The sequence below is a fragment of the Rhinolophus hipposideros genome (genome assembly GCF_964194185.1).
Source record: "Rhinolophus hipposideros genome assembly, chromosome: 8".
Lineage (NCBI taxonomy): Eukaryota > Metazoa > Chordata > Mammalia > Chiroptera > Rhinolophidae > Rhinolophus > Rhinolophus hipposideros.
The window spans coordinates 75,993,211-76,017,106 of NC_138054.1; the positions used below are offsets into that span (position 1 = coordinate 75,993,211).

Genomic DNA, 23,896 nt, shown 5'->3' on the forward strand with positions numbered 1-23,896 from the left:
CAGGGCCAACAACTATTTGAGAACACTGAGGAGGTGGAGAAGGTGGCATGGGGCATCAGGCTCTAACTCCTACAGCCAGGACTGCCTCGAATACACAGAGGTTTGGGGATTCTATAGCCAAAGGCAAGGTCACTGTGGGGCAGAGGGATGGAAATGAGGTGGGGGCAGGGTCGAGGGAAGGGGGAGTTAGTGGGAGTCCCAAGAGCCATGTGGGGTAGGAAAGGGACTTAGATTAGGGGGGTGGGCCACAGGGAAGAAGGAGGAGCCAATGGGAGGGTGGGAGGAGGAGAGGGAGGCTCAGAGGCCTGGTTTGGTTTGGGGTCTACTCTAGGAAGTGGCTACAGCTGCCTCGTGTGTCTGTCTCTTCAAACAGATGGGGTTCTTAAGGACAGTGTTTTGTCTTCCTCCAAGACAGGTACTGAGAGTAGGGCTATACTTTCCACTCAGCGTGAGCGAGCAGGTCTATAGCACCCTCCCAGACTGGGGCCTCCTGACACAAGGGAATCACAGAAGGTGAGCAAAAGAAACAGCCAGAGATGCAGACACTAAGAATAGTGCTCGCTTTATTGGGAAAACAGAAGGTTGAGTCCTCAGTACCGAGATGGGACCCAGGATAGGCAAAAAGCCAGGTGTTTGAGTCTAGCTTCGTTTGTGACATGCCTGCTTCCCTCACCCCAAAGTGGCACAGCTCCAATGACACACACCAGACCTCTAGACATCCCTTTTCCTGCCCCTGGGCAAATGCCTGGGGGATTTTACCAATAGCTATCTATTTCTGGGGGTCAAGGAACATGAAGGAAATGTCTCTGTTCTCTCCCAGGACGACAGAACCCCCAGAACCCATCAACGCCTACCTCTGTCCTTCCATTGTGCCGAGGCCCAGAGATGGACAGAAACCTGCCCAAAGTCACACAGCAAGAAGTGGAAGACAAAGAGTCAACCCACATTCCCTGTCTCCTGGCTTGGGACTCAATCCAAGAGGAGATTCTCGAAGATGAGCCCCTTCAGATGGGTGTCACCTGCACCAACACCCACAGAACTCCATCCCCATGACTCAAATGTTCAGGCTCGAAGGACTAGGCCAGTGCTACCCAGGGACCTTTCTTCCCTCCCAGGCTGTGCCTACCTCTTGGGTCCCTGGGAGAGCAGTCCTAGTGAGGATAAAAAGGGACAGCTATGTATAAGGTACTTGGGGAGAAGACATCCTCTTGATAATTTCTTCTCCCATGCACTCTGTCCCACCTTCTGAAACTCAAGGAGATGGTTCAAAGTGGAAGTCCTTTGCTCCTGACCTGCCTACAGCACTGAGACATAGGTCGGAGCATGTAACCTAAAACACTACATAACATTAAAAAGCTCCATTTGTCGAGCACTTACTATGCACCATGCACTTCGTTCAGCCACTGCGTGGAATAACTATTGTGTGCCAGTTGCAGTGCAATTTGCTGGGAACATTTTCTTGACCAAAACAGACAAGGTCCTTCCCTCACAGCCTCATTCTAAATCTTCACAATTTCTTACCAGGTAAGCATTGTCATCCACGATTAAGGAAATGGGCACAAAGAGTGAAGTGACTTGCCCAAGGTCATACAGCAAAGTTATGGCAGGCAGTCGAGAAATTACAGAGCAAGCAGGTCTTCCAAAGCAAGAAGGGAATGAATGGGGAGAGGGCCCTGCCAAGGTCACAGCCGTTTCTTGGGTGGCTGGCATGTGGCTGTGTTGTCAAGGTGATGAGACACGGAAACTGGCACTGGGAATGCTCCGTCCATGCCTCTGAGCTGGACACAGGACTCCCTGGTGTCCTCTGTGGAATCACTGAGCTCCTCTTGGGAGGCAGGAAAAGGAAAGCAGAGGAAATGGGCTTGGCAGATCTAAGATGGGATCCTTGCTGGCCTGGCCATCAACATGCCATGTGGCCTTGGCAAGTCATTCCTCTCTCTGAGCCTCACTTGCCTCATCTGTAAAATTGAGGTGATAATAATAATGCCTACTTCATAGTTACGCTGTGAAGATGAAATAAATTACCCCACGTAAAATGCTTAGAGCCCTGATGAGCACTAGTGCTCTGTATGACCTACTGCCGTCACACAGGCTTCTCACTGAGACGGGTGTGGGAAAGCATTCTGCACTCTGGGAAGGGCTGGGCCCCCGGTGGACCTCGTGGCCAGTGGAGGTGACAGGGCTAGAACCTAGGCAACCCCCAGCCTAGTGCTCTACTCCATCATGATGTCCATCTTGAAGGCCCTCACCAGGCCCTCTTTGGGCCCCATTTTGAATTCCCAAACTGCCTGCCACCAGAACCACACAGCCAGCTATCCTAGTCCCCAGTCTCTGCAAGCTCGGAGTGGGGGACCCGGCTCAGACTCCCCCCAGCTCCCAGCACTATGTGCTCTGTGCCCAGAAATAAAAGAAAGAATGACTAAATCCATAATGAAAGAAAAGTGTGGGTATGTGTTTTGTGTGTGAGTGTTGGGGCCAAAACCCAGGGGCATCCCTTCCTCGGGGCTTTGGAGCCTTCAGAGCTGTTCCCATGGGAATCTGCAGTAGGTGCCAGGCAAGGAAGGAAGCCAGACGCCAGGCCCCAGCCTAGGAAGCTGTTGCTGAAAACAGAGAGGGCTGGTCCTTGGGTGGACCTAGCAGGTGCCCGGGCTGGATTGTTGCTCCATCCAGTCCTCTCAGGACTCTGGCAGCCCCTCTCCCCCTGGGAGAAATGCTCCTGGGAGGAGCATTTCAATTTTTAAGCCAAGCAAACCTCCTTATACAGCTGCCTCTGGCAATCCCACCGTGGTTATAAAAATAACCCTGTCTTGGGGACCTGCTACATGCTAGAAACTTTGATAAGTACCTCATGGCAACTCCTCTAGCCTTCAGAGGAGCTCTTAGAAGTGAAGTGACTTGCCTCAGATCACATTGTTAGCGAGGGGCCAAGAATCCAGCAAAATCAGGAATCTTATTAGAGACTAAGCATCATATTGGAGACTGACTCATTCCTTCATCTTTGATCTAGGAAGAAACAGAAGCTCAGAGAGGGCAAATCCCTTGCCTAAGTCACACAGCCAGTTAGCTTCAGAGCTGCGATTTGAATCCAGGTTTGAGGCTTCCCAGGCCATGTGGGAGACTGAACTTGAGGACTCCGTTTTACTCCCATCACCCTCCTGCCCTCCCCACTCCCAGCCTCTTATATGACACTTGAAATTTTCCATCACTCCCTCCCTCTGGGAACGCCCTCATCCTCCAGTTTCCATAGCAGCACATTCTCCCCATCCTCCTCCTTCTTCTCAACAGCTTCTCATTCTCCACAGCGGCTCCTGAGCCTAGAGGGATTCCCAGGCTGGGTCCCCCGTTTCTTCTTTCTCTTCATTACTCGTTCTGAAAGCTCATCTCCCTTCCTTCTAGGTCTCTAGCTCTGACCTGCACTGCAACTCCACTTTTAAGTAATGAAGGCAACTTATCATGCGCTAAGAGCTTACTTCAGTGCTGGGGCCTTTACAGCAGATCTTCGAATAACGTTTCATTCAATGTCGTGTCATTAGAACACTGATGATGGAAAAAAAATTGATTCCTGGCCGGGGCCACTGTGTGGCCTTTGCACGTTCTCCAATGTCTGTGTGGGATCCCAAAAATATGCACGTGAGGTGAATGGGTGTGTCTAAATGGTCCCTGTCTGAGTGTGCGTGTGTGTGTGAATGGGCCTTTGAAGGAAAGGTGTCAGGGTAGGGTCCTGCCTTGTGCCCTGAGCTGCTTTGTGCCCTGAGCTGCCGGGAGAGGCTCTGGCCACACGCAATCCTGAACTAGAATAAGCGGGTTAAAAAATAATTATCTTATTTTTATTAATCTTTCTTGTTATGCATACATTACTCATTAAATCCTCACAATGACTCCATGAAGGAAGTTCATTTTACAGAGGAGGAAACTGAGGCACAGAGAGGGAAAGCCAAGGTCTGACTCTAGCCTCAATCACTGAAACTGTAGGACATTTTGGAACCAGAGGCAAAAACTTCCCTCCCACCTCCTGAAAAGAGAGGAATAGAAATTTGGGGGGAAATCAGACCTACTCCACAGCTTTGAGAGCCTTGTGATGATGTAGAATTACACTGTCAATTTGGAGTTATAAAATGCAGCATGCACAGTACATTTTGAAATGTGAAGAGCTGGAGAGTGCCAGAAGGAACAAAAGTTCATAGAAAATTGCCCTTTCCTTCAGATTTTTCCATTTGGTTTTAAGTCTTCAGAAACCTCATCCTGGGTTCCAGCTACCAAGGCTCTTCTACTTCAATGATGCCTGGAATTCACTGGAAACTTGGACCCTGGAGTTCTACTGCCCTGAGTTCTGCCACCACTAACAAGCTCTGTGACTTAGAGGTCAGTGGTTTTACCTCTCTGAGCCTGACTTCCCTCTAAAATAAGAGTAATACTATTTTTCCCACTCCCCACCCAATGTCCACCAAGGGCTAGCATCAGAACCACTCAGTTAAGTTCCATGCTTCAGCTGCACACAGCTTCTTGGGTTTGCCAAGCACTTGAACATTTCCATGATTTTGCACACGCTGTGCCCTCTTCCTGGTGGCCAACGCCTAGTCATCCTTTAAGGCCCTCTGACCCCTTTCCACCTCTTCCAGAATTGCTACAAATGTTTCAGTAAAAAGCTAGGAAAGACACTTTCCTATGACACCCTCCCCAGGGCTTTGTCACTGCAGGCATCAATCACACTGAGATGCAGTGGTCTGTTTATGCTTTGTCTCCCTGCACAAGCTCAAACTTTCTGAGGGCAGAGGTGTGTCTGACTCATTTCCAAATTTCAGTGCCCAATGTGCACAGCCTGGCATGAAGTAGATTTCAGGACGGTTTGCTTTACCTTAAATGAAATGTGGTCTGGACCCAGCCCCAGCTGAGCCCAGGAGAAACATATATGAGAAGTGGTAAAAGGGAGCCAGATCTGTCATAGTCACAGGAAATGTCAGTGAGCAGACCTGGAGCAGCCTTGAGACAGGCCTACCCTGGGAGACGTTGAAGGGGACACAGTCCTTGCAAGAATAAGCAGACCTGGATCCAATGTCACCAGTCTTCCCCAGTTCCTAAATTGTCCCCTTCCTCTGACATCTCCCCAAGGCATTCTCAGAAGGGGTCCCAAAGTGATAAGGAGTGTCCAGGAGTGTTCCTGCCTTGCTGATACCCACCCCCATTCAGACACAGAGGTCTCTATGGTCACAGGCTCCATTTGGATGGTGAAGGTGATAAGGGGAGCTGGCACCTCAGGCCTAGGTAGATTAGCAGGCTGGATGTGAGTGCTGGGCACTGCCCCACATCTTCCAGGGCACTAGTGGAGCCTTTCCTGGAGGGAAAAATTTCCCAGGTCCACAGCTTTCGGGGACCTCACCCTGAAAAAGGGGCTGTGCTTTGCCCACTAAGGGCATCCCTATTTCTAATGTGCCCAAAGCCCATCTTGGTGTCTAATCCCCCAACCCCCTGAATGATGGTTCAGCCCGTTAGAGTGACAGCCTCCCAGACAGGGGAAAGTCTTTTGTTCCAAGGAAATGACTGTCAAGGGAAAAGAAGTATATTGTTTCTTTCTTTCTTTTTTTTTTTTTGCTTGAGACGAAGACGTCAATTTCTTTCTATCTGTCCCAAAAAGGGAAGAAAATTAAATTTGTTTTTACAAGGATGTCAGAATACAGCTTCAATAGGGAGTCAGGATATATGACTGAGGCAGTGTCTGGGGGGGGGGGGTTGATGAGGCACCGGAAACAAGGACAGACCGTAATATTGGGGGAAGCAAAGATATGAGAATGCCTGAATAAAATGCCAACCAAATGAAGAGAAGAACTTCTATGCCTAGCTCTCAGTGGAACCTCCCTCTCGGCAGCTTGGAGGGGGCAGCTAGAGCAGGTGGGGGACCTGGAAGTCTAGGGGGAAAGAAAGAGGGGAGCACACATTGATATTAGCATAACAGTTATAAAAGCCTTGCCCCCCAGTTCCTTTAGAGTCAGGTCCCTGTGTGGGCAGTTCCAGCTCACTGGAAATACTGGACACACTGGGCACAGCCAGATGTTAGGAGAAGGGAGAGGATTTCTTGGAGGTTCTTCTCAGGAGCCAAAGACCTAGAGGCTGGGAGGAGGGCAACTGCACTGGTGCTTCACCCAGTTCCAGGTGCACTTACTCTCCAGAGAGCTCTAACTCGCGGTCTTCTGTCCTCCTGCACCTGGGCCAGAGAAGCTAGGGTTCTAGAGACACCCCCCCAAAAGCATCTGCCCTCTGGCTCTAAGACCTAACCTCAAAGGAGAACCACCCCCCACTTCCCACTTCAGCCCCCTACCACCATCCCTTGGTACAGAGGCTGACCAGCAGCTCTGTTTTTTGGAACTGAAGCCACTGCACCTCCTAACTCCTTCTGAGCCCCGATAGAACTGGGGGTTGGGGATCCTACCTAAACTGATGCCCTGTCCCACTACCCTATGCTGGAGCCACCGGCCCTGCTCCACTGTTGTGTCCCAACCCCCAGGGGGATGCCGTGCTGGGGACACGACTTCGATGCTGAGGCACTTCTGCCCCTTCCGAGGAAATGACTGTCAAGGAGAGACAAGGTATACGTATTTCTCTCCTTCTCTATTTTATTTTCTCTTTATTTATAAAGATGTCAAGTGGAAGGACCTCGGCGAGCCCCTCCTCTTGCTAGAACTTGAGGCTGGGACTCTACCCCAAAACTGAGGCCCCTATCTCCTGCACATAGGCCCTTTCTCTGCAGCCCAATCTGGAGCAGTAGCCACGCCTCACTGTCCTGTCCTTCCAGCTCACTCCAGAAGAGGCCCCTGCTCACTTACACAGAGACCCAACCTTTCAGCTCAGTTCTCAGACCACTGCCCCTCTTGAGTCCTGGGCCCAGGCTCTTCAGGTCTCAAGCAGGATCCTCACTCCCACAGGCTCGGCTCCGGGTTAGAACTCGAGGCTGTCCCAAGGTTGAGGTCCCGCCCCACTGTCCAGGTCCCGCTTATGTGCCCAGTTCTAGAGCCACAGGTCCCACTCCTCTGGAGTCGCTAGCTCCTCCTCCTGGCCCCCAACCCAGAGCCCTCCATCTGCACTCAGTCCAGAGGCACCGCCCCACTGTCCTGCCCCCTGCCCCGCCCCCGACCAGCGACCCACCCACTTCCGGAGCGCCCTCTTTGGGCCCCTGCATTGTCTCAAGCCCCGCCCCCTCCTCCAAAACAGCGGCCTCCTTCTGCTCCCTTCCGCGCGGCCCCCGCCCCCATTAGGACTCGGTGTGACCGCCAGGTCACTCCGGAGGGGTGTGCGGCGGGCTGGTCGGCCCTGGTCAGGGGCCCTCGGTCGGGGTGCAGGCGGTAACCCGTTCGCGGGCCGTGGCTTCGCGGGCGCGGCTGAAGCCGCTGGGCTCCGGGCGGCCGCAGGGCGAGCGGCAGAGCTGGCGGAAGCAGCGCTTGAAGTTCTCGTCGAGGAAGGCGTAGAGCACGGGGTTGAGGCTGCTGTTGGCGTAGCCGAGCGCGATGCACAGGTGCAGCGCGGCCACCACGAGCGGGTCGCGGCGGTCGATGTCCACCAGCGTCCAGACGATGACGAAGATATGGATGGGCGCCCAGCACACCACGAAGGCGCCCACCACCACGAGCACCATGCGCGTGATGCGCCGCAGACTGCGGTCCTTCTCCTTGGAGCCTGACAGCAGGCGCACACTGCGCAGGCGCAGAAGCATAAGGCCGTAGCACACGGTGATGATGAGAATGGGCACGACGAAGGCGAAGAGGAACACGCAGATCTTGGTCACCGTGTCCCAGTACCAGCTGGGGCTGGGGAACTGGAGCGTGCACACCACTGCCCCATCTGGGTGGAGGAAACAAGGAAAGAGACAGGCGTGAGGGGTTTGTGGGCCTAGGGGGCCCTGCCTGCCTGTCGGCCCACTCTTCTCACCCTGGTCCAGTTACACTGCCTCCTCCTGGCCTTTGCTCAAGGTGATTCTGCTACCTGGAATGTCCTTCACTTCTGCACTTGATGAACTCTTACTCATCCTTCAAGACCCCAGCAGGATTGGCCCTAATCTACAAGGTCTTCCTATATTCTTTCCCAGTCCCCGCCCCGTTTTTTTTTGTTTGTTTGTTTGTTTTTGGTTTTTTTGGTGGAAAGAAAAGCCGGTTTATTCAAAACGCCTGCATTCTGTGAGGGTGGTGGACTCCTGTCCAAAATCCATCCCTTCCCAGTCCCTTTATAAGCCTCGATGTCCATGGGCAACAGTGATGATATAATTTAGCCCAAGCCCATTAGATGCCAGACATTATAAGTCAGAACACCCCCCACGTTTTCAAAGTAGCTTCAGTGGGGACAATATTGCTAAAGTGACATAAAGAGCATGAGTTAACAGCAGGACTCAGGTCCTACTAACTGTGTGGTGTGACCTTAGGCAAATTAGTCAACCTTTCCGAGAGCTTCCGTAAAGTGGGACTAATAACAGGACTTAAACCTCTGAGGATTAAATGGGCCAAAGCTAGTAAAGCACAGTGGGGTTCAAGCTCTTGGTACCCTCACAGGGCTGCGGGGTAGATACATGTGGGAGTCCAGAGGTCAGGGTAGGGCTGGGCAGGCAGACACCTTAACGGTAAGAACTTTCTGACTGCCAGACTTGTCCAGAGGTAAGAAGGGGCACCCAGGATGCAGTGAGCTCCCTGTTTTTGGAGTGTGGGCTTGGGCTGGATTAGCACCTTAGGGGATGTTGTGAAATAAAGATACAGGGCTGAGGTGGCCCAGGAGACTCCCAAGGTCTCTTGGGACTCTGGAATTGAGGAGCCATACAGTGGACTTAGAGCCTGAGAGTTGTGAAAAGGGGGCTGGGGACCCACAGACTGAATGGACACAGGACATCAGTCTGGCAAGATACACAGGGATGACTGAGTCCAAGGGCTTCATTGTACAGATGGTAGAACCAGGCCCAGAGAGGAGGTGTACTCGTCCAAGGTCACAAAGCAAGTGGCATAAAGAACCAACAAGTGCTGATGGCGCACTGGGGGAATGATCTGTGTGTGTGTGTGTGTGTGTGTGTGTGTGTGAGAGAGAGAGAGAGAGAGAGAGAGAGAGAGAGAGAGAGAGAGAGAGAGAGAGAGAAATGTGGAGTGAGGAGGCCCATCTGGCCTGGCCCCCAGCAGGGCTGCAGTTAATGGCCTGTAAACTGAAGGCTGACAGTGAGGAATGGGACCCAGCTGCTGAGTCAAAACCAGTAGCTCAGAGACTATAAGGGCATTGGGGGTTCTATCCTTGTGAGAGTCAAGGGTGGCCAAGAAGCCTCCCACCAGGCCCATTACCCTTCCCCTCTACCACAGCACTGATGATCTGCAAACTTTCACCCCAGAGGCCAAAAGGAGCAACAGATATGGGGGCAGGAGCCTTGAGTTCTAGCTAAATTCCACCAAGTGTCTGGCTGTGTGACCCTAAGTAAACCATCTGATCTCTCTGATTCTCAGTTTCCTTAGAGTCAAATGGAGATAGGAGTCCCTGCCTTGTCTATCTCACAGGTTTAATCATTCTAATAGCTGCTATTATTTATTGGGCCTTGGCAATGAGCCAGGCCTTGCCCTAAGTGTTTTACATATATAACCTCATTTAATCTTCTCAACACCACATGATACAGTGTGGCTCAGATAGGTTAGTGACCAGGTTCTTTGACATCCTGCTAAACTAATTCTCCCACTTCCTTACAGCAAGTTAGGGTCACGTGACCAGCTATCACTAGGAAGAGATGGGCCAAAACATTTAAAAATGGTGGTGCTTTCTCACTACTTCCTCTCCATATTCATTTGCTGGCCAGATGCCAGCAGTGGAGGATTCCAAAACCATCATTTGGAGGCTGGATCCCTAAATGACTATGGAATAGAGCCCTTTTTTTCTCTTTTTCACATTGGACTGTGATGTGAGTGAGAAATAATACCGTGTTAAGCCACTGAGCTTTGAAGACTGTTACAGCAGCTACCCTGACGGACATAGGTGTTTACGATACTAATTACCATTTTACTCTGAGGAAATGCACCTAGCTGTCATTCTCTGAAGGCTAATCTCTAGGCCCTGCTTTGAGCCAATGGTTTTCAAATTGGGGTGGAATGGAGTTTGGGATGGGACTGCATATCTCATGGCCTCCACTGCTCACTGGTCAGTGACACCCTCACCCCATTGGTCATCCATCCATCTCCTTATAGGACAGTCATCCACACACTTCTGGCCAGAGGCTACATGCACATAGATTAATCATCCATAATCCCACTTAGAAATTTCCTTTGGCCAGCAACCCATATGGCCACTGACCAGTAATTCAAACTCACAAGTCAACCATTCACATTCCCCATTGGCCGACCATTCACATTCCCACTGGTTGACAATCCATACTCCCACTGGCCAGCCATCCACACTTACATTGATCAGCAATCCATAACCTCCACTGGTGAGCCACCTTCACCCACCCTGGTAAGTGGGCTGCAAACCCACAGAGGCCCATGTGCTGCCTCCTGGGGTCAGTGGCCTGTACCACGTCTCCCTCCCTCACTCACCCCGGGGACGAGTCACAGCCATGATCATGATGGGTACACCAACACCCGAGGCCAGGACCCAGATGCAAATGTTGATCAGCTTGGCCTTGGCGGGTGTGCGGAAGTCCAGAGCCTTGACAGGGTGGCAGACGGCGATATAGCGGTCGACGCTCATCATGGTGAGTGTGAAGATGCTGGTGAACATGTTGTAGTAGTCAATGGAAAGCACAGCCTTGCAGAGCAGTTCCCCAAAGGGCCACGTCTCCATCAGGTACTTGGCGCTCTGGAAGGGCAGCGTGCTGGTGGCCAATGCATCTGCCAAGGCCAGGTTGAAGATGTAGATGTTGGTGGCCGTCTTCATCTTAGTGTACCTTAAAAGGAAGTGCATGTATAACTGTTCCATTTCAGATTGCAGTTTCACGTGAAACTCAGGGCGTCGAAATGACTGGCCCCAGGTCACACACAAGGAGCAGAAGGTCAGGTGCAGAGGTGGGACTGGAACCCTGAACAATCTGATTCCGCAGCACTCCTTTCCACTGGAACAGATGCAAAAGGATTTCTCTGACTGGGGGCAGCTTTGGCAGAAGGTATTTTAGGAAAAGCCCTTATCTTCTCAGAGGTACTAAACAATATGGTTAAAGATAAAACTGGGTTCCAGAGGAAAAGAGGTCAAGGTTCTAATCCTGCCTCTACTATTTATCAGCTGAGGGACGTTGCACTAGTAACTTGAACTCTCTAAACCTCAGTGTCCATAACTGTAAAAAGAGGTGTGATACTTTTACCAACCTCACTGGGTTGTTATAAAATTTAATGAGATGATAAAGCTCTTAGCCCTGAGCCCAAAGCCTGTTAAGTGCTCGGTATATGAGAGCTATTGTTATTCTTCATATACAAAGAATGAAGGGGGTGGGGGCTAGACCAGAGTGACCTGACCCTCTACCCCTGACCTGGCTTTTGGAAATGACTGGCCAGCTCTGAGGAAGGGACTCTGCCTAGCAGACTTACTGGGCCTTAGATTGTCCTCCATAGTAGACCAGGGCTCCTAATCCTTCCTGCAGACCATCTTATCCCCATGCAGCTGGACTCACCCAGCTGTGGGGAAGGGCAGCAGGTGACAGCGTCACACATCTGATCCAGAGCATGAGTCCAGGTAGGTGTCCAAGCCAGATGTCTGCAACCTCACCCGCACCCAAAACTCTCCAACATCCCTCCATGCCCTATGCTGCCGCACAGCTGCCTGTACAACTGGCCCCTTGTTTGGCCAACATTTAAGGTCATGGCCCCTTCTGGGCTAGGCACTGGGTAGCCTGGAGGAGACCGCATACACTGACAGACTGCCCCTGTGAAGTGTGATCATCTCAGAGACACACAGGTACACTGACCGGGGTAAGAACTGCTTTCCTGTCCCTGGAATGAGCTGAGAAACCCAACAGAGGGTTGCATGAGTGACTCCTCAAATTTCAGAGCAGAAGAGCCCTGAGAAGTTAAGAGGAAGTGATTTTACGCAAAGACTTCCGCCAGAATTACCTGAAGAATTTGTGAGAAATGCAGATTCTTGGACCCCCCACTCCAGACCTTCTAGATCTTCATCTTTGAAAATCTTTATCTTTAACAAGAACACTCCACACCCCACCAAGTGATTCTTACGGACTCTAAAGTTTGAGAAACACTATGCAGCCTAAAGCCCATACTGGGGCTAGATGGGGAAACCGACCCAAGGACACACACAGTGACAGTGGCAGACCCAAGCAAGAACTTACAGCTCCTGACTCCCAGACCAGCGCTCTCTCTCCATTCCACCCTAAGGGTGGCATCACACTGTGTATCTCTACCCATCTGATACCCCTGATACCATGCTGAGCCCCAGGCACCCAGGATGAGTGCCCTCAATGGGTTTTGAATGACTGAACAAGCTCCTATCAGCTAAAGTTGTTCCTTCATGAAGTGACTGATTTGTTGGGTTTAGAAAAAATTTTGACTCACTCATTGCCCTCCAAGGCCAGCGTCTGTCCTACTCCCTCCCAGAATAGCTGTCATTTGCCCTGAGGTTGGAGAAGCAAAAAGTTTTGCTCGGAGACAGCAGAATTGCAAGGATTGGGAAGTCTGTCTTCAGGGGGATGCAGGATCACAGCTGTGTGGGAGACGGTCTCAACCCCACAGCTGACTCGTCTAATTTTGCTTCTTTTACGCAGAACAATTAGAGGCTGTTCTTTGCCTGCTATTTTGATTTGTGAAGGATCCTTCAATTCCCAGAGGGGGCTGGGATGCTGGGAAGTGGGTGATGAAGGTGCGGTAGCTGGTCCAGGCAGGGCTGAGAGGCCCAGGGCTGACTGCCAGCCAGAGCCCAGCCGCGCCTCTCCTCACAGGCCTCCCCCACCATCAGCTAACCAGCGCCAAGCCCTGTCCTATTGACCTCCTCAGAAATCATGCCACTTCCCTGCTCTCATGGCCCTGGGGGCTCCCCAGAGTTCTCACCACTTTCCACAAACTGGCCCAGACAGCCTCTTGGGCCTCAGCTCCCAGACCTGCCCCTTGATGGATATGCCCCACCCCCTGGCCTCTTTGCTATTCCCTGGGACACATCAAGCCCACTTCCACCTCAGGGCCTCTGGATTGCTGCTGTCTCTGCCTGGAACCCTCCACCCCCAAATTTTGCATGGCTTGCTCCTTCACTCAACTCAGGACTCTATTCAAAGGTCACCTCCTCAGAGAGGCTGCCCTCGATCTTCCTGTGTAAAGTACCCCTCTCCCCATCACCACTCTCTATCTCCTAACACTGCGTCATTTTTCTTTATAGCATGAACCACAGCCTGACTTACATTTATCTTCTTTTCTCTTCATTTGTCTCTCTAACCCATGTACGTGGGGCAGATTTTGTCCATTTAGTTCCCTGCTGTCTCTTGGGCCCTACCAAATAGTACCTGGCAAATATTAGGCTTGTGCACTAATATCTGTCCATTTATTGTATGGATATTTGTTGTACACATATTTTAGTCCAAGCCTCATCAGGGACCACCCAGCAGCCTCTGCCCCACAAGTCAGGCTGTTCACTCTAAAAGGCAGATTTGCTGAGGACAGTCTACTGCTGACAACCCTTCTGTGGTTCCCCAGTGCCATTTGGATAAAACCCAAACTCCTCAGGCTGGCATTCCATCTGGGTAGTCCCCTTCCCCACATCCGGTCACATCTGTGGTTCCACAGACATTCGGACTGCCTCCTAAGAGGCAGCCAGTGTAATGGCTTGGTGGGAACCCTTCCAAACCACTTATATGTATATAGCTTTTAATAAAAATTAATTTCTGCCAATGTAGTACAATTACATAGTGTAAAAAGTCACCCAGTACTATCATGAAAACGGGTGCCTCTCTCCCCTACCCTTCCTCACTCTTCTGTCCTGCTCCCCAGAGGCCATTACTTTTCATGTTTTCAGTTAGTCTTTAGTGATTAGCTCCATAATTCTAAATAATATGCTTAAATGGCTATTTCTTGGTTTTGCCAATTTTCGACAGTATCTGTTGATGTTTGTATTCAGTTAAGCCAGGCTAGGCAGCAGTAACAAACTATCCCAAAATCTCGGTGGCTTACCACACTACATATTTTTTCCTCACCCTTTCAGAGTCCCTCCAAAGTGCCTCCAGGACAACTGTATTCCATGAGGCAGTTCCAGTTTGCTTGAGTCTCATGGCTCTACCATGTTACCTAGAGGCCTCCTTGATCAAGAGGGAGAAGAGACAGCGGCAGAGTCATTGAAGCTTCCGTCCAGCTGCAACCTAGCACTGCCACCTGAAGCCGACTGACTAGAACTAGTCATGTGGCCCCACCCAATGGCAAGGGGCTGAGAAGTAGTCTTTGAGGTGCCCAGTCTTGGAGGAGAACCAGAGGTTAGTGAACACTAGTAATGTCCCCTACCAATTCCCTATTATGCTAGATGAGGATTAACTCTTACACTACTCAACTCCACTTCTTTTCTCCATCCTCCGAATATAGTTTTGCCACAATTTTTAAATTTTTCGTAAAGTTGATATTCAGAGTTTATATTTTATTTTTTTTTAGGGTTTACATTCTTATGACTTTGTAGATATCGTCCCACTGCTGAGCCAAGTGGTATGCGATCATTCCATTTATTGTCTACTACAGATTTTTGTTTTTCCTGGAATTAATAATTGCTTCTTTTTTTCCACTTGCTTAGTTCTGTGTACATATTGCTCAATCTCCTCAAACACGCCAACAGACCCATAAAATGCCTTTTCCGCGCAGTCACATAGTTTATCAGTTCCTTTTCTTTTCCTAGTAATCTACTTCCTAGAGCCTCCCTCCTCCCCTTTCAATCTGGGAGCGGTTGCTTTCCAGACCAGCTGCACACCTGTCTTCCTGTGTTAGAGCACCGGTTTTCTGGCTTGCAAGTCTTTCTTATTTTGGTTTATGACCTTATTTTGGTGGAGCACATCCTCTAATTACTTCCTAAGAAAGCACATAAGAAGAAAAATTGTTACTCTTGCATGTCTGAAAATGTCTTTCTTCTGTCCATAGATCTGATTTCTTTGACTGTATATGGAATAGTAGGTTGGAAATCATGTTCCATCAGAATTTTGAAGGCCTGGCTCTCTCTTATCTTCTAGTTTACATTGTTGTCACTGAGGTATCTGAACCATTCTGATTCCTGATGATTCATATGCTATCTGTCCTCCCTACCGCCAAAACTTTTAGGATCTTCTTTTTATCCCTAGTACTCTGACATTTGTGGTGATGTGCCTTACGGTGGTTCTTTTTCATTTCTACTGGGTCCTGTCAGTCTGAAGATTCATGTCCTTCAGTGTGAAAGGTATTCACATCATTTCTTTATCATTTCCCCCCTCTGCTTTTCCTGGACTCCCTGGACAATCTATTATTCAGACATTGGGCCTCCTGGATTGATCCTCAAATTTTCTTACCTTATCTCCATCTCTTTGTCTTTTGGGGACAAAAAAGACATCCTCTGGGAAATTTCCTTTTCATTATCTCTCATCCTTTATATTGACTTTTTAAAACTTATGGCTCTCATGTTTTATTTTCCCAGTGTCCTTTCTTCTTATTCCTTTTTATATAGCCTCTTATTTTATGGACACAATATCTTCTTTTATCTCTCTAAGGATACTAATAGTTTTTGTTTTGTATTTTCTTCTGCTCTCTGCATTGTTCTTTTGTTTCTTTTTTAAAACATTTGTTTGTCTATTTGTCTGTTTTGGCCTTTCTCTTCCATCCTGGAGACTTCCTTCAAATATCTGATGGTATGTGTGACTAAAGGTTGCACTTTCAATGAAGCACTGAATAACTAATTAGCAGATGTGTGTGTGTGTGTGTGTGTGTGTGTGTGTGTGTGTGTCAGTGTGGGGTCCTTGTGAACTGGTGGACTTCACTGTAAGGGAACTGAGTGAAGATCTGATTTTATACTGGAGGACATCTAAATATTAGTGTTTGTAGTTCTCTTCTCTGGGACCTTCAGAAAAGAATCTGGAGAGCACATTTCTGGATAGCAAAGATGGAGAAGGTGTCTGGGGAGCCCCTCCATTTTCCATTTGGTATCTTGTTCTGACCCTTTCTGTGTCTGCTGGTCCTAAGTTCAGAGTTTCTCTAAGTTAACTTCTCTAGGTGAAAAAAAACTTAACTTCCTGCCGAATGGAGGGGTAGTCAGTCACCTGATTGTGCAGGGTACAAGGATGGGGGGGCCGGCTAGGGGTCTCACTGCTCCCTCTATAATCAATCTCCAACCCCTCTTTTCAGTCCAACACCTCACCCCTGCTCAGCTTATCACTCCTCTTCCAATTGCTTTTCATCATCCAAATGTATGCTCACATGTCTTAAGGAATATAAACTGAGACACAAGAGGTAAAATGACTTGCCCAAGGTCACATGACCCGTAAGTGGCAGAGCTGGTATTTAACTCCACAGTCTAGTGCCAAGACCTGGTAATGACTCTACTATACTGCCCCTCAGTGCTTCCTTCCTTCCTGCCCCACTATCACAGTTAGTGAAAAAGTCAAAAAATGTGAACTTGTTATAAGCCAAGGTTTGTTCATTCATCCAATAGGTATTAATTGAGCATCTGATATGTGCCAGGCAGCGAGTAAGGGATACAGGAGAGATAACAATCTTGACTTCTTGAAATTTATGGTCTTAGGGAGGGGGCAGACATTGAACACATTGCTGCACTAATTACTGTATAGTTACCAACTGTTGCCACTCTACCATGAAGGATAAAAACAGGGTGTAGAGATAGACATTACACAGTGGGAGTGTGAGGGGGCTTGTGAAAAAAACCTGGCTTAGATTGGAAGGTCAATGATGGCTTCTCTGGGTAGGTGTGCTGTGAACTGAAATTTATGTTAAAGCCCTAATCCCCAATGCGATGGCATTTGGAAATGAGGACTTTGGGAGATGATTATGTTTGGATGAGGTCATGGGGTTGGGGCCCTCATGACACATGAGAGTGTGTCTCTTCTTATAAGGGCACTAATCTCTCTCTCTCTCTCTCTCTCTCTCTCTCTCTCTCTCTCTCTCTCTCTCTCTCTCTTCTTGTCATGTAAGGTGTAAGGACACAGCAAGAAGGCAGCCATCTACAAGCCACAAACAGAAACCAGAAACCAACCATGCTGGCACCTTGATCTTGGACTTTAGCTTCCAGAACTGTGAGAAAATAAATTTCTGTTATTTAAGCTACCCAGTCTATGCCATTTTGTTATGGAGCTTCAAGCTAAGACAAAATAATATTTCTGCCATGTTGGGAAGAATGAGAAGGAGCCAGCCATGGGAATATAAGGGTAGGTTGTTTCAGACAGAAAGAACAGCATGTGTAAAAACCCTGTGGCAGGAAAGAGATTGATGAGCTGCAGGAATGGTCAGAAATCGCATGTGACTAACAGGCAGTAAGCTGAAGAGGAAGCAACAAGATATGAAGCAGGACAAGTGAGCAAGGGTCAAAATCATGCAGAACCTTTGGGCAATAGCAAGAAGTTTTGATTTTATTCTGAGTGCAACAGGAAGCCACTAGAGATTTTAAGCAGGGCAGTGATGTGGTTTCATTTGTGTGTATTTCTTTAAAAATCACTCTGATTACTGTGTGGAGCCTAAATGGAGGGCACAGGAAGAGTGGGTGAGAGACTGAATTTTCTATAAAGATAAATCACTTATTGCCCCACCCCCAAAATCCTAATATCGGTCTCTAATTCTTGTGTGATTTTTTTTTTTATTTCAAAAAGTTGTGGCTATAACATTGGACCCTCTTGCCTTACACTATATTAAAAAAATTAACTCACAATGGATAAAAGAGCTAAACGTAAGAGCTAAAATTATAAAACCCTTAGAAGAAAACACAGGGAAAACTTCTCGACATTGGATTTGGCAATGGTTACTTAGATAGGATACCAAAGTTACAGGCAACAAAAGAAAACATAGATAAATTGGGCTAAATCAAAATTAAAACTTTTGTGCCTCAAAGGACACTCCCAACAGAGTAAAAAAGCCACCCATAAAATGGGAGAAAATATTTGGAAGTCATATATCTGATAAGAGATTAATATTCAGAATATATACAGAATTAAAACTCAATGATAAAAAAATCAAATTTAAAAATGGGTAAAGGACTTGAATATATATTTCTCTAAAGATATACAAATGACCATTAAGCACATGAAAAGATGTTCAACATTCTAAATCATTAGAGAAATGTAAATCAAAATCACAATGAGATACCACTTTACACCTATCAGGATGGATACTATTATTATAATAAAAATAAATAAATAAAAAATAGCAAATGTTGGGGCCGGCCCGGTGGCTCAGGCGGTTAGAGCTCCATGCTCCTAACTTCGAAGGCTGCCGGTTCAATTCCCACATGGGCCAGTGGTCTCTCAACCACAAGGTTGCCGGTTCAGTTCCTGAACTCCCGCAAGGGATGGTGGGCTCCGCCCCCTGCAACTAAGATTGAACACAGCACCTTGAGCAGAGCTGCCTCCCTGATGGCTCAGTTGGTTGGAGTGCGTCCTCTCAACCACAAGGTTGCCGGTTCGACTCCCTCAAGGGATGGTGGGCTGCGCCCCCTGCAACTAACAACGGCAACTGGACCTGGAGCTGAGCTATGCCCTCCACAACTAAGACTGAAAGGACAACAACTTGACTTGGAAAAAAGTCCTGGAAGTACACACTGTTCCCCAATAAAGTCCGGTTCCCCTTCCTCAATAAAATCTTTTAAAAAAATAAAAAATGTTGGCAAGGATGTGGAAAAATTGGAACCCTTGTGCACTGTGGGAGTATATGAGGTCTGACAATTAAATTCGCTAACTTGTTGCAATGATGTTGCTAATCTTTTTTGATATCAGAGGGATTATTCATTATGAATTTGTACCAACTGGACAAACAGTTAACCAAGTTTACTATCTGGAAGTGCTGAAAAGGCTGCATGAAAAAGTTAGACGACCTGAACTTTTTGCCAACAATTCATGGCTCTTACATCATGACAATGCACCAGTTCACACGGCACTGTCTGTGAGGGAGATTTTAGCTAGTAAACAAACAACTGTATTGGAATATCCTCCCTATTCACCTGATCTGGCCTCCAATGACTTTTTTCTTGACCCGAAGCTAAAGGAAATATTGAAAGGAAGACATTTTGATGACATTCAGGACATCAAGAGTAATACTATGACAGCTCTGATGGCCATGCCAGAAAAAGAGTTCCAAAATTGCTTTCAAGGGTGGACTAGGAGCTGACATCGGTGCATAGTTTCCCAAGGGGAGCACTTCGAAGGTGACCATGGTGATATTCAGCAATAAAGTATGCAGCACGTTTTCTAGGATGAGTTCACGAATTTATTTGTCACACTTTCATAAAACGGTGCAGATGCTACGCATGGTGATTCCACAAAAAAACTAAAAGTAGAATTGCCATTTGATCCACGAATTCCACTTCTGGTCATATACCCAAAAGAATTAAAAGCAGGGTCTCAAATAGATATCTGCACACCCATATTCATAGCAGCACAATTCACAATAGCCAAAAGGTGGTAGCAACCCAAGCGTCCATCAGCAAATGAATGGATAAACCAAATGTGGTACATACATACAATGGAATATTATTCAGCCTTTAAAAGTAAGGAAATTCTGACACATGCTAAAACACGGATGAACCTTGAGGACACTGTGCCACGTTAAATAAGTCAGTCACAAAAAGACAAATACTGTATGACTCCACTTATATGAGGTACTGAGAGTAGTCGGATTGATAGAGACAGAAAGGAGAGTGGTGGTTTCCAGGGGCTGGGAGAAGAGGGTAATGAGGAATTATCATTGAATGAGAATGGAGTTTCAGGTGGGGAAGATGAAAAGAGTTCTGGAGATGGATGGTGGTGACGGCTGCACAACATTGTGAATGTACTTATTAAGGTCACTGAACTGTACACTTAAAAATGGTTAAAATGGTAAATTTTATGGTATTTTGCCATATTACAAAACAAAAAAAGAGGTGGGTAATCAAAAGCTGTCACTGTGTCTATTTTCTAAGCTTGAGAATGCAGTGAGGGAATACTTCAGAGCCATTCAGATCTTGGCTCCTTAACACACTTAGCTGTGTGTGTGATCTTGGATAAATTATTTCACCTCTCCAAACCTGGTTTTTGTTGGTAATTTCAGTGTAATCATGCTTGTTTGGAGCCAACACATGTAAAAGTGTCTCGCCTACTGGCCAGCATGTAGACAAGAATTGGCAATCCTTCTGGGTTTTTGTTCTTCTGATATTTTTCTGCTGTTTTCATAAGGTTCAATCCTCACCATTAGACCCCACCCTGAAGGTGAGGACGGTAAGCTCCGGCTGCGCCTCTATTGACTCTGAGATGCATTAGGAAACGCTTTGCTTTCTTTCTACATCAAAATCCCGAGGAGCTCATCTTGAATAATGTAGCTGCCAGAGAATTTGCTGCCAAATTACTTTCTCTGTCCTCGGCGAGGCTTCCTTTACACAAAGCATTGAGTTTCAGAGCCCTACACCCATCGTATCGTCTGTCAAACAAGCCCCATTGTCAGGGAACATCATCACCACCTCTATTAATTTTCCTTCAATATGAAGGAGCACGTTCTGTGACTGAAGCACATCCAGGGAGGGCCACATTAAAACTGGGCTTCTCAGATGACAAGTAAGCTCCCAGGAAGAATTTTCTCCCCCAGGCACACCCGGGGCCATTGGTTAGACCGGCTGAAGGCCTGCGCCCAGAAGGTGAAAATATTCCCTCCTGCGTGCAAGGCCTGATGGGACTAGTCTGACAGCTCTGGGTGGGTTGCTTGTCTCCTTTAAGCAATATTCTCTGAGTATCTTTTCTTTCATGTGCCAGGCACTACGCCAAAAGCAGCAAATGCATGATTTCATTTCATCCTCACTGCAGCCCTGAGTGTTAATACCATCTTCATTCTACGGAGGTGCTAAGTTAGGTGGCTCACCCAAAGACACAGCGAGGCAGTGACAATGACAGGATGCAAACTTAGGTCTGGTTTCCTGAGCCAACGCTCCCAACCTCTTGGACCTGTGCTTTGCTGTTCACTGGCCCCCATCTCCTTGCCACCTGCACTGCTTTCTCAATCACTGGCAGCGGTGAGGGGCCCAATCAAGTGGAGGAAACTGGTCCAGAGGTGGTCTGGCTCCATAACATTCATCTGGGTTCCACACATTCCTGCTGTGTCAAGGGGTTTGGAGACAATCTGCTCACAGTCCTGATGGGGTTAGGGAGAGAGGGACGTATACACATCAGAACAATGTTGGGCACAAGCCCGGGGCCCAGGAGGGCGAGGCAGAGAGGTCAGTTCGGAACAAAACATACATCTCTGCTCAGCAGGAGGCGGCAGCCTGGACCTGTACCAGGTCTTTCTCAGACCCGAGTGTATACACACTCCTTACACCTGTGTTTTCTTTGTCAACAGAGAGTGAACGTTTGCTGGATACCGACTGTGTGCCAGGCACTGGGAAAGCATTTTGTATCATTTAATCCTCCTCGCACCCCTACAAGGGTAGATAGCATTTGTGATTTCCAATTTATAGAGAACTTGCCCAAGGAGGCTGAGTCAGAAAGATGCTGAGTGGAGATTCAGACACAGTGCCCTTCCCTGAAACCCAGGAGCCTTCCTCCTGACTTCGGTTTCAGATGCTGTCTTGTGGACCCAAAGTACTCCGTGCACCCCTCACATACTCTCTCTGACAATTAAAATATAATAAGTTCCTCGAAACCATGGCATTTGTCTTGGTCACCACTACACACCTAAAACTTACAGCAGGCGCTCGCACAAAGCAGGTGCTCTAAACACATTTGGTGAATGAATGAATGTCAACGTGTCTGTCTCCCACACTAGACTGGGACATCCTTCAGGCAGGAACCATGTCCCCTTCATGCCGTACAGAGGGGACACAGCACTTACTGGAGGGCTCCCTGTGGACAGAGGAGTCAAGGTGCCCCGATCCTTGGAGGTAACCCGTCTCAGAGCAAAGAGCCCACTTGGGACAGCCCTTCTCCCCTCCTTCCCTCTCTCCTTCTTCCTTTCACCCTTCCTCCCTTGTATCCTCAACCCAGACCAACCCAGGTCCCCTGAAGGACATCTGAGCCTGACCCTGTTTGCCCTGAATCTGAGATGACTCAGCCCTACAATGGCAAAGGGAAATGTTGGATCATTTATCCAAAACAGCTCATTTGTTTTCAGCTAAACTGAGGGGAATTTTTTTTCCACTTAAGCACAACAGCCCATGTGGGTCAAAGTCAGAGCAAGAGACCTAAAAACAAAAACAATAACTGCAACAGCAACAAGGTAAGAGCATCCACCCTCAGTCTGACAGAACTTGAGGAGCCAAATCAAACAAAACGTCCTCAGCCTTGATCAAAACTCCTTTGGTCCCAAACAGCATGGATTGCTGGAGTATCTAGAATTAATTTTATTCTCAAATGCTTTTTGAGATGTCAAAAATAACAGCTGTTCACTATAAAATGCTCAAACAATACAGACTCATTTAATGAAGAAAGCTTAAAAACCACCATTAATATTGCAGACCATCGTTATAGATAACATGCAAACACACACCCTGTTTTCTATCAATGGGATCTTGCTCTAATGCTGTTATATAACCTGTTTCTTTCTCTCAAAAATATACTGTGACCATCTTCCTATAACCATAGATACAAATTAACGTAATTCTTGGTGACTGATTGTTATTCTAGTCCAGAGGCCAACAAACTTTTCCTGCAAAGAGCCAGCAAGTAAATATTTTAGCCTTTGTAGGTCACATAAGGTTGCATATCCTTCTTTCGTTTTTTATTAAACAATCCTTTAAAAGTACAAAAGCATTTTTAGCTCAAGAACCATACAAAACCAGACTGCAGGCTGGGTCTAGTATCATTTATAGATACTAAGCTTCCCGAATAAAGCTACTTACTAAGTCCTCGATGGAAAGATATATAGGCTATTTCCACTTTTTTGTAATTATAAAGAATGCTGTAATAAGCATTTTGGTTCACAAAGCTACCCGAGGGTCTCCTAAGGAAAAACTCCTAGAATCTCAGAGCTAGAAGGACCCTTCACAGTAAGGGCTCCATGTGGACAGAGGAGTGAAGATGCCCTGATCCTTGGAGGTAACCCGTCTCAGAGCAAAGAGCCCAACTGAGACAGCCCTTCTCCCCTCCCTCCCTCTCTCTGGAGTACCATGGGGTACTCCAGTTTCTGTTTGAGTGTGCCCGGAAACAGGGAACTTACCACCTGCAGGCACAATCCATCCCATTGTTGGGACAACTCACAGCGTAGGCAAGTTCCTTCCTCCCTTCCTTCCTTCCTTCCTTCCTTCCTTCCCTCCCTCCCTCCCTCCCTCCCTCCCTCCCTCCCTCCCTCCCTCCCTCCCTCCCTCCCTCCCTCCCTCCCTCCCTCCCTCCTTCCTTCCTTCCTTCCTTCCTTCCTCTGCCTTCTTCTCACCTGGCACTGTATTTCCTGGTTCTGCTCATGGAACCACAGAATCTACACCTAACCCTTTCCTTTCCACGTTGGAAAATGGCGATATCAACAGTACACACCTCCTCCAGCTGAAGTGAGACCTACGTGAATACAAGTCAGTGCTCCGTACATGTTATGTAGCTGTTATGGCTGGTTGTAAGCTGCCTTCTCAGCAGTGTGTGGCCATTCTTGGAGCCCCCATCTTGGTTTGTCCTCATGCGTTCATGAATGTTATTATCTGAGTAAAGGTGACATACCCTCTTAGGCTAATGGAGGGCCTAAGATGATGCAGGTAAATCATGACGCAGGTAAATCACGTTGCAGGCACACAGGTATGTTTCCCCGAAAATAAGACCTAGCCGGACCATCAGCTCTAATGCGTCTTTTGAAGCAAA

General features: G+C 47.9%; 1 protein-coding gene across 3 annotated transcripts in view; it reads right to left on the reverse strand.

The window, feature by feature from the left end:
• Positions 1-549: 549 nt before the first annotated feature.
• The window catches only part of OPRD1 (opioid receptor delta 1), a 48,566-nt gene continuing 25,219 nt past the window's right edge, over positions 550-23,896 (reverse strand). For 2 of the 3 annotated variants that reach the window (XM_081057843.1, XM_081057841.1), the window contains exons 2-3: positions 10,536-10,885; positions 550-7,830 (exon numbers count right to left, since the gene is read on the reverse strand). In XM_081057843.1, coding sequence (XP_080913969.1) covers positions 7,307-7,830; positions 10,536-10,875 — 864 coding nt within the window. In that variant the 5' untranslated portion in view covers positions 10,876-10,885 and the 3' untranslated portion in view covers positions 550-7,306. Of the gene's footprint in view, positions 7,831-10,535; positions 10,886-23,270; positions 23,358-23,896 lie in introns of those variants that run through there. The other variant, XM_081057842.1, reaches the window with a different exon arrangement.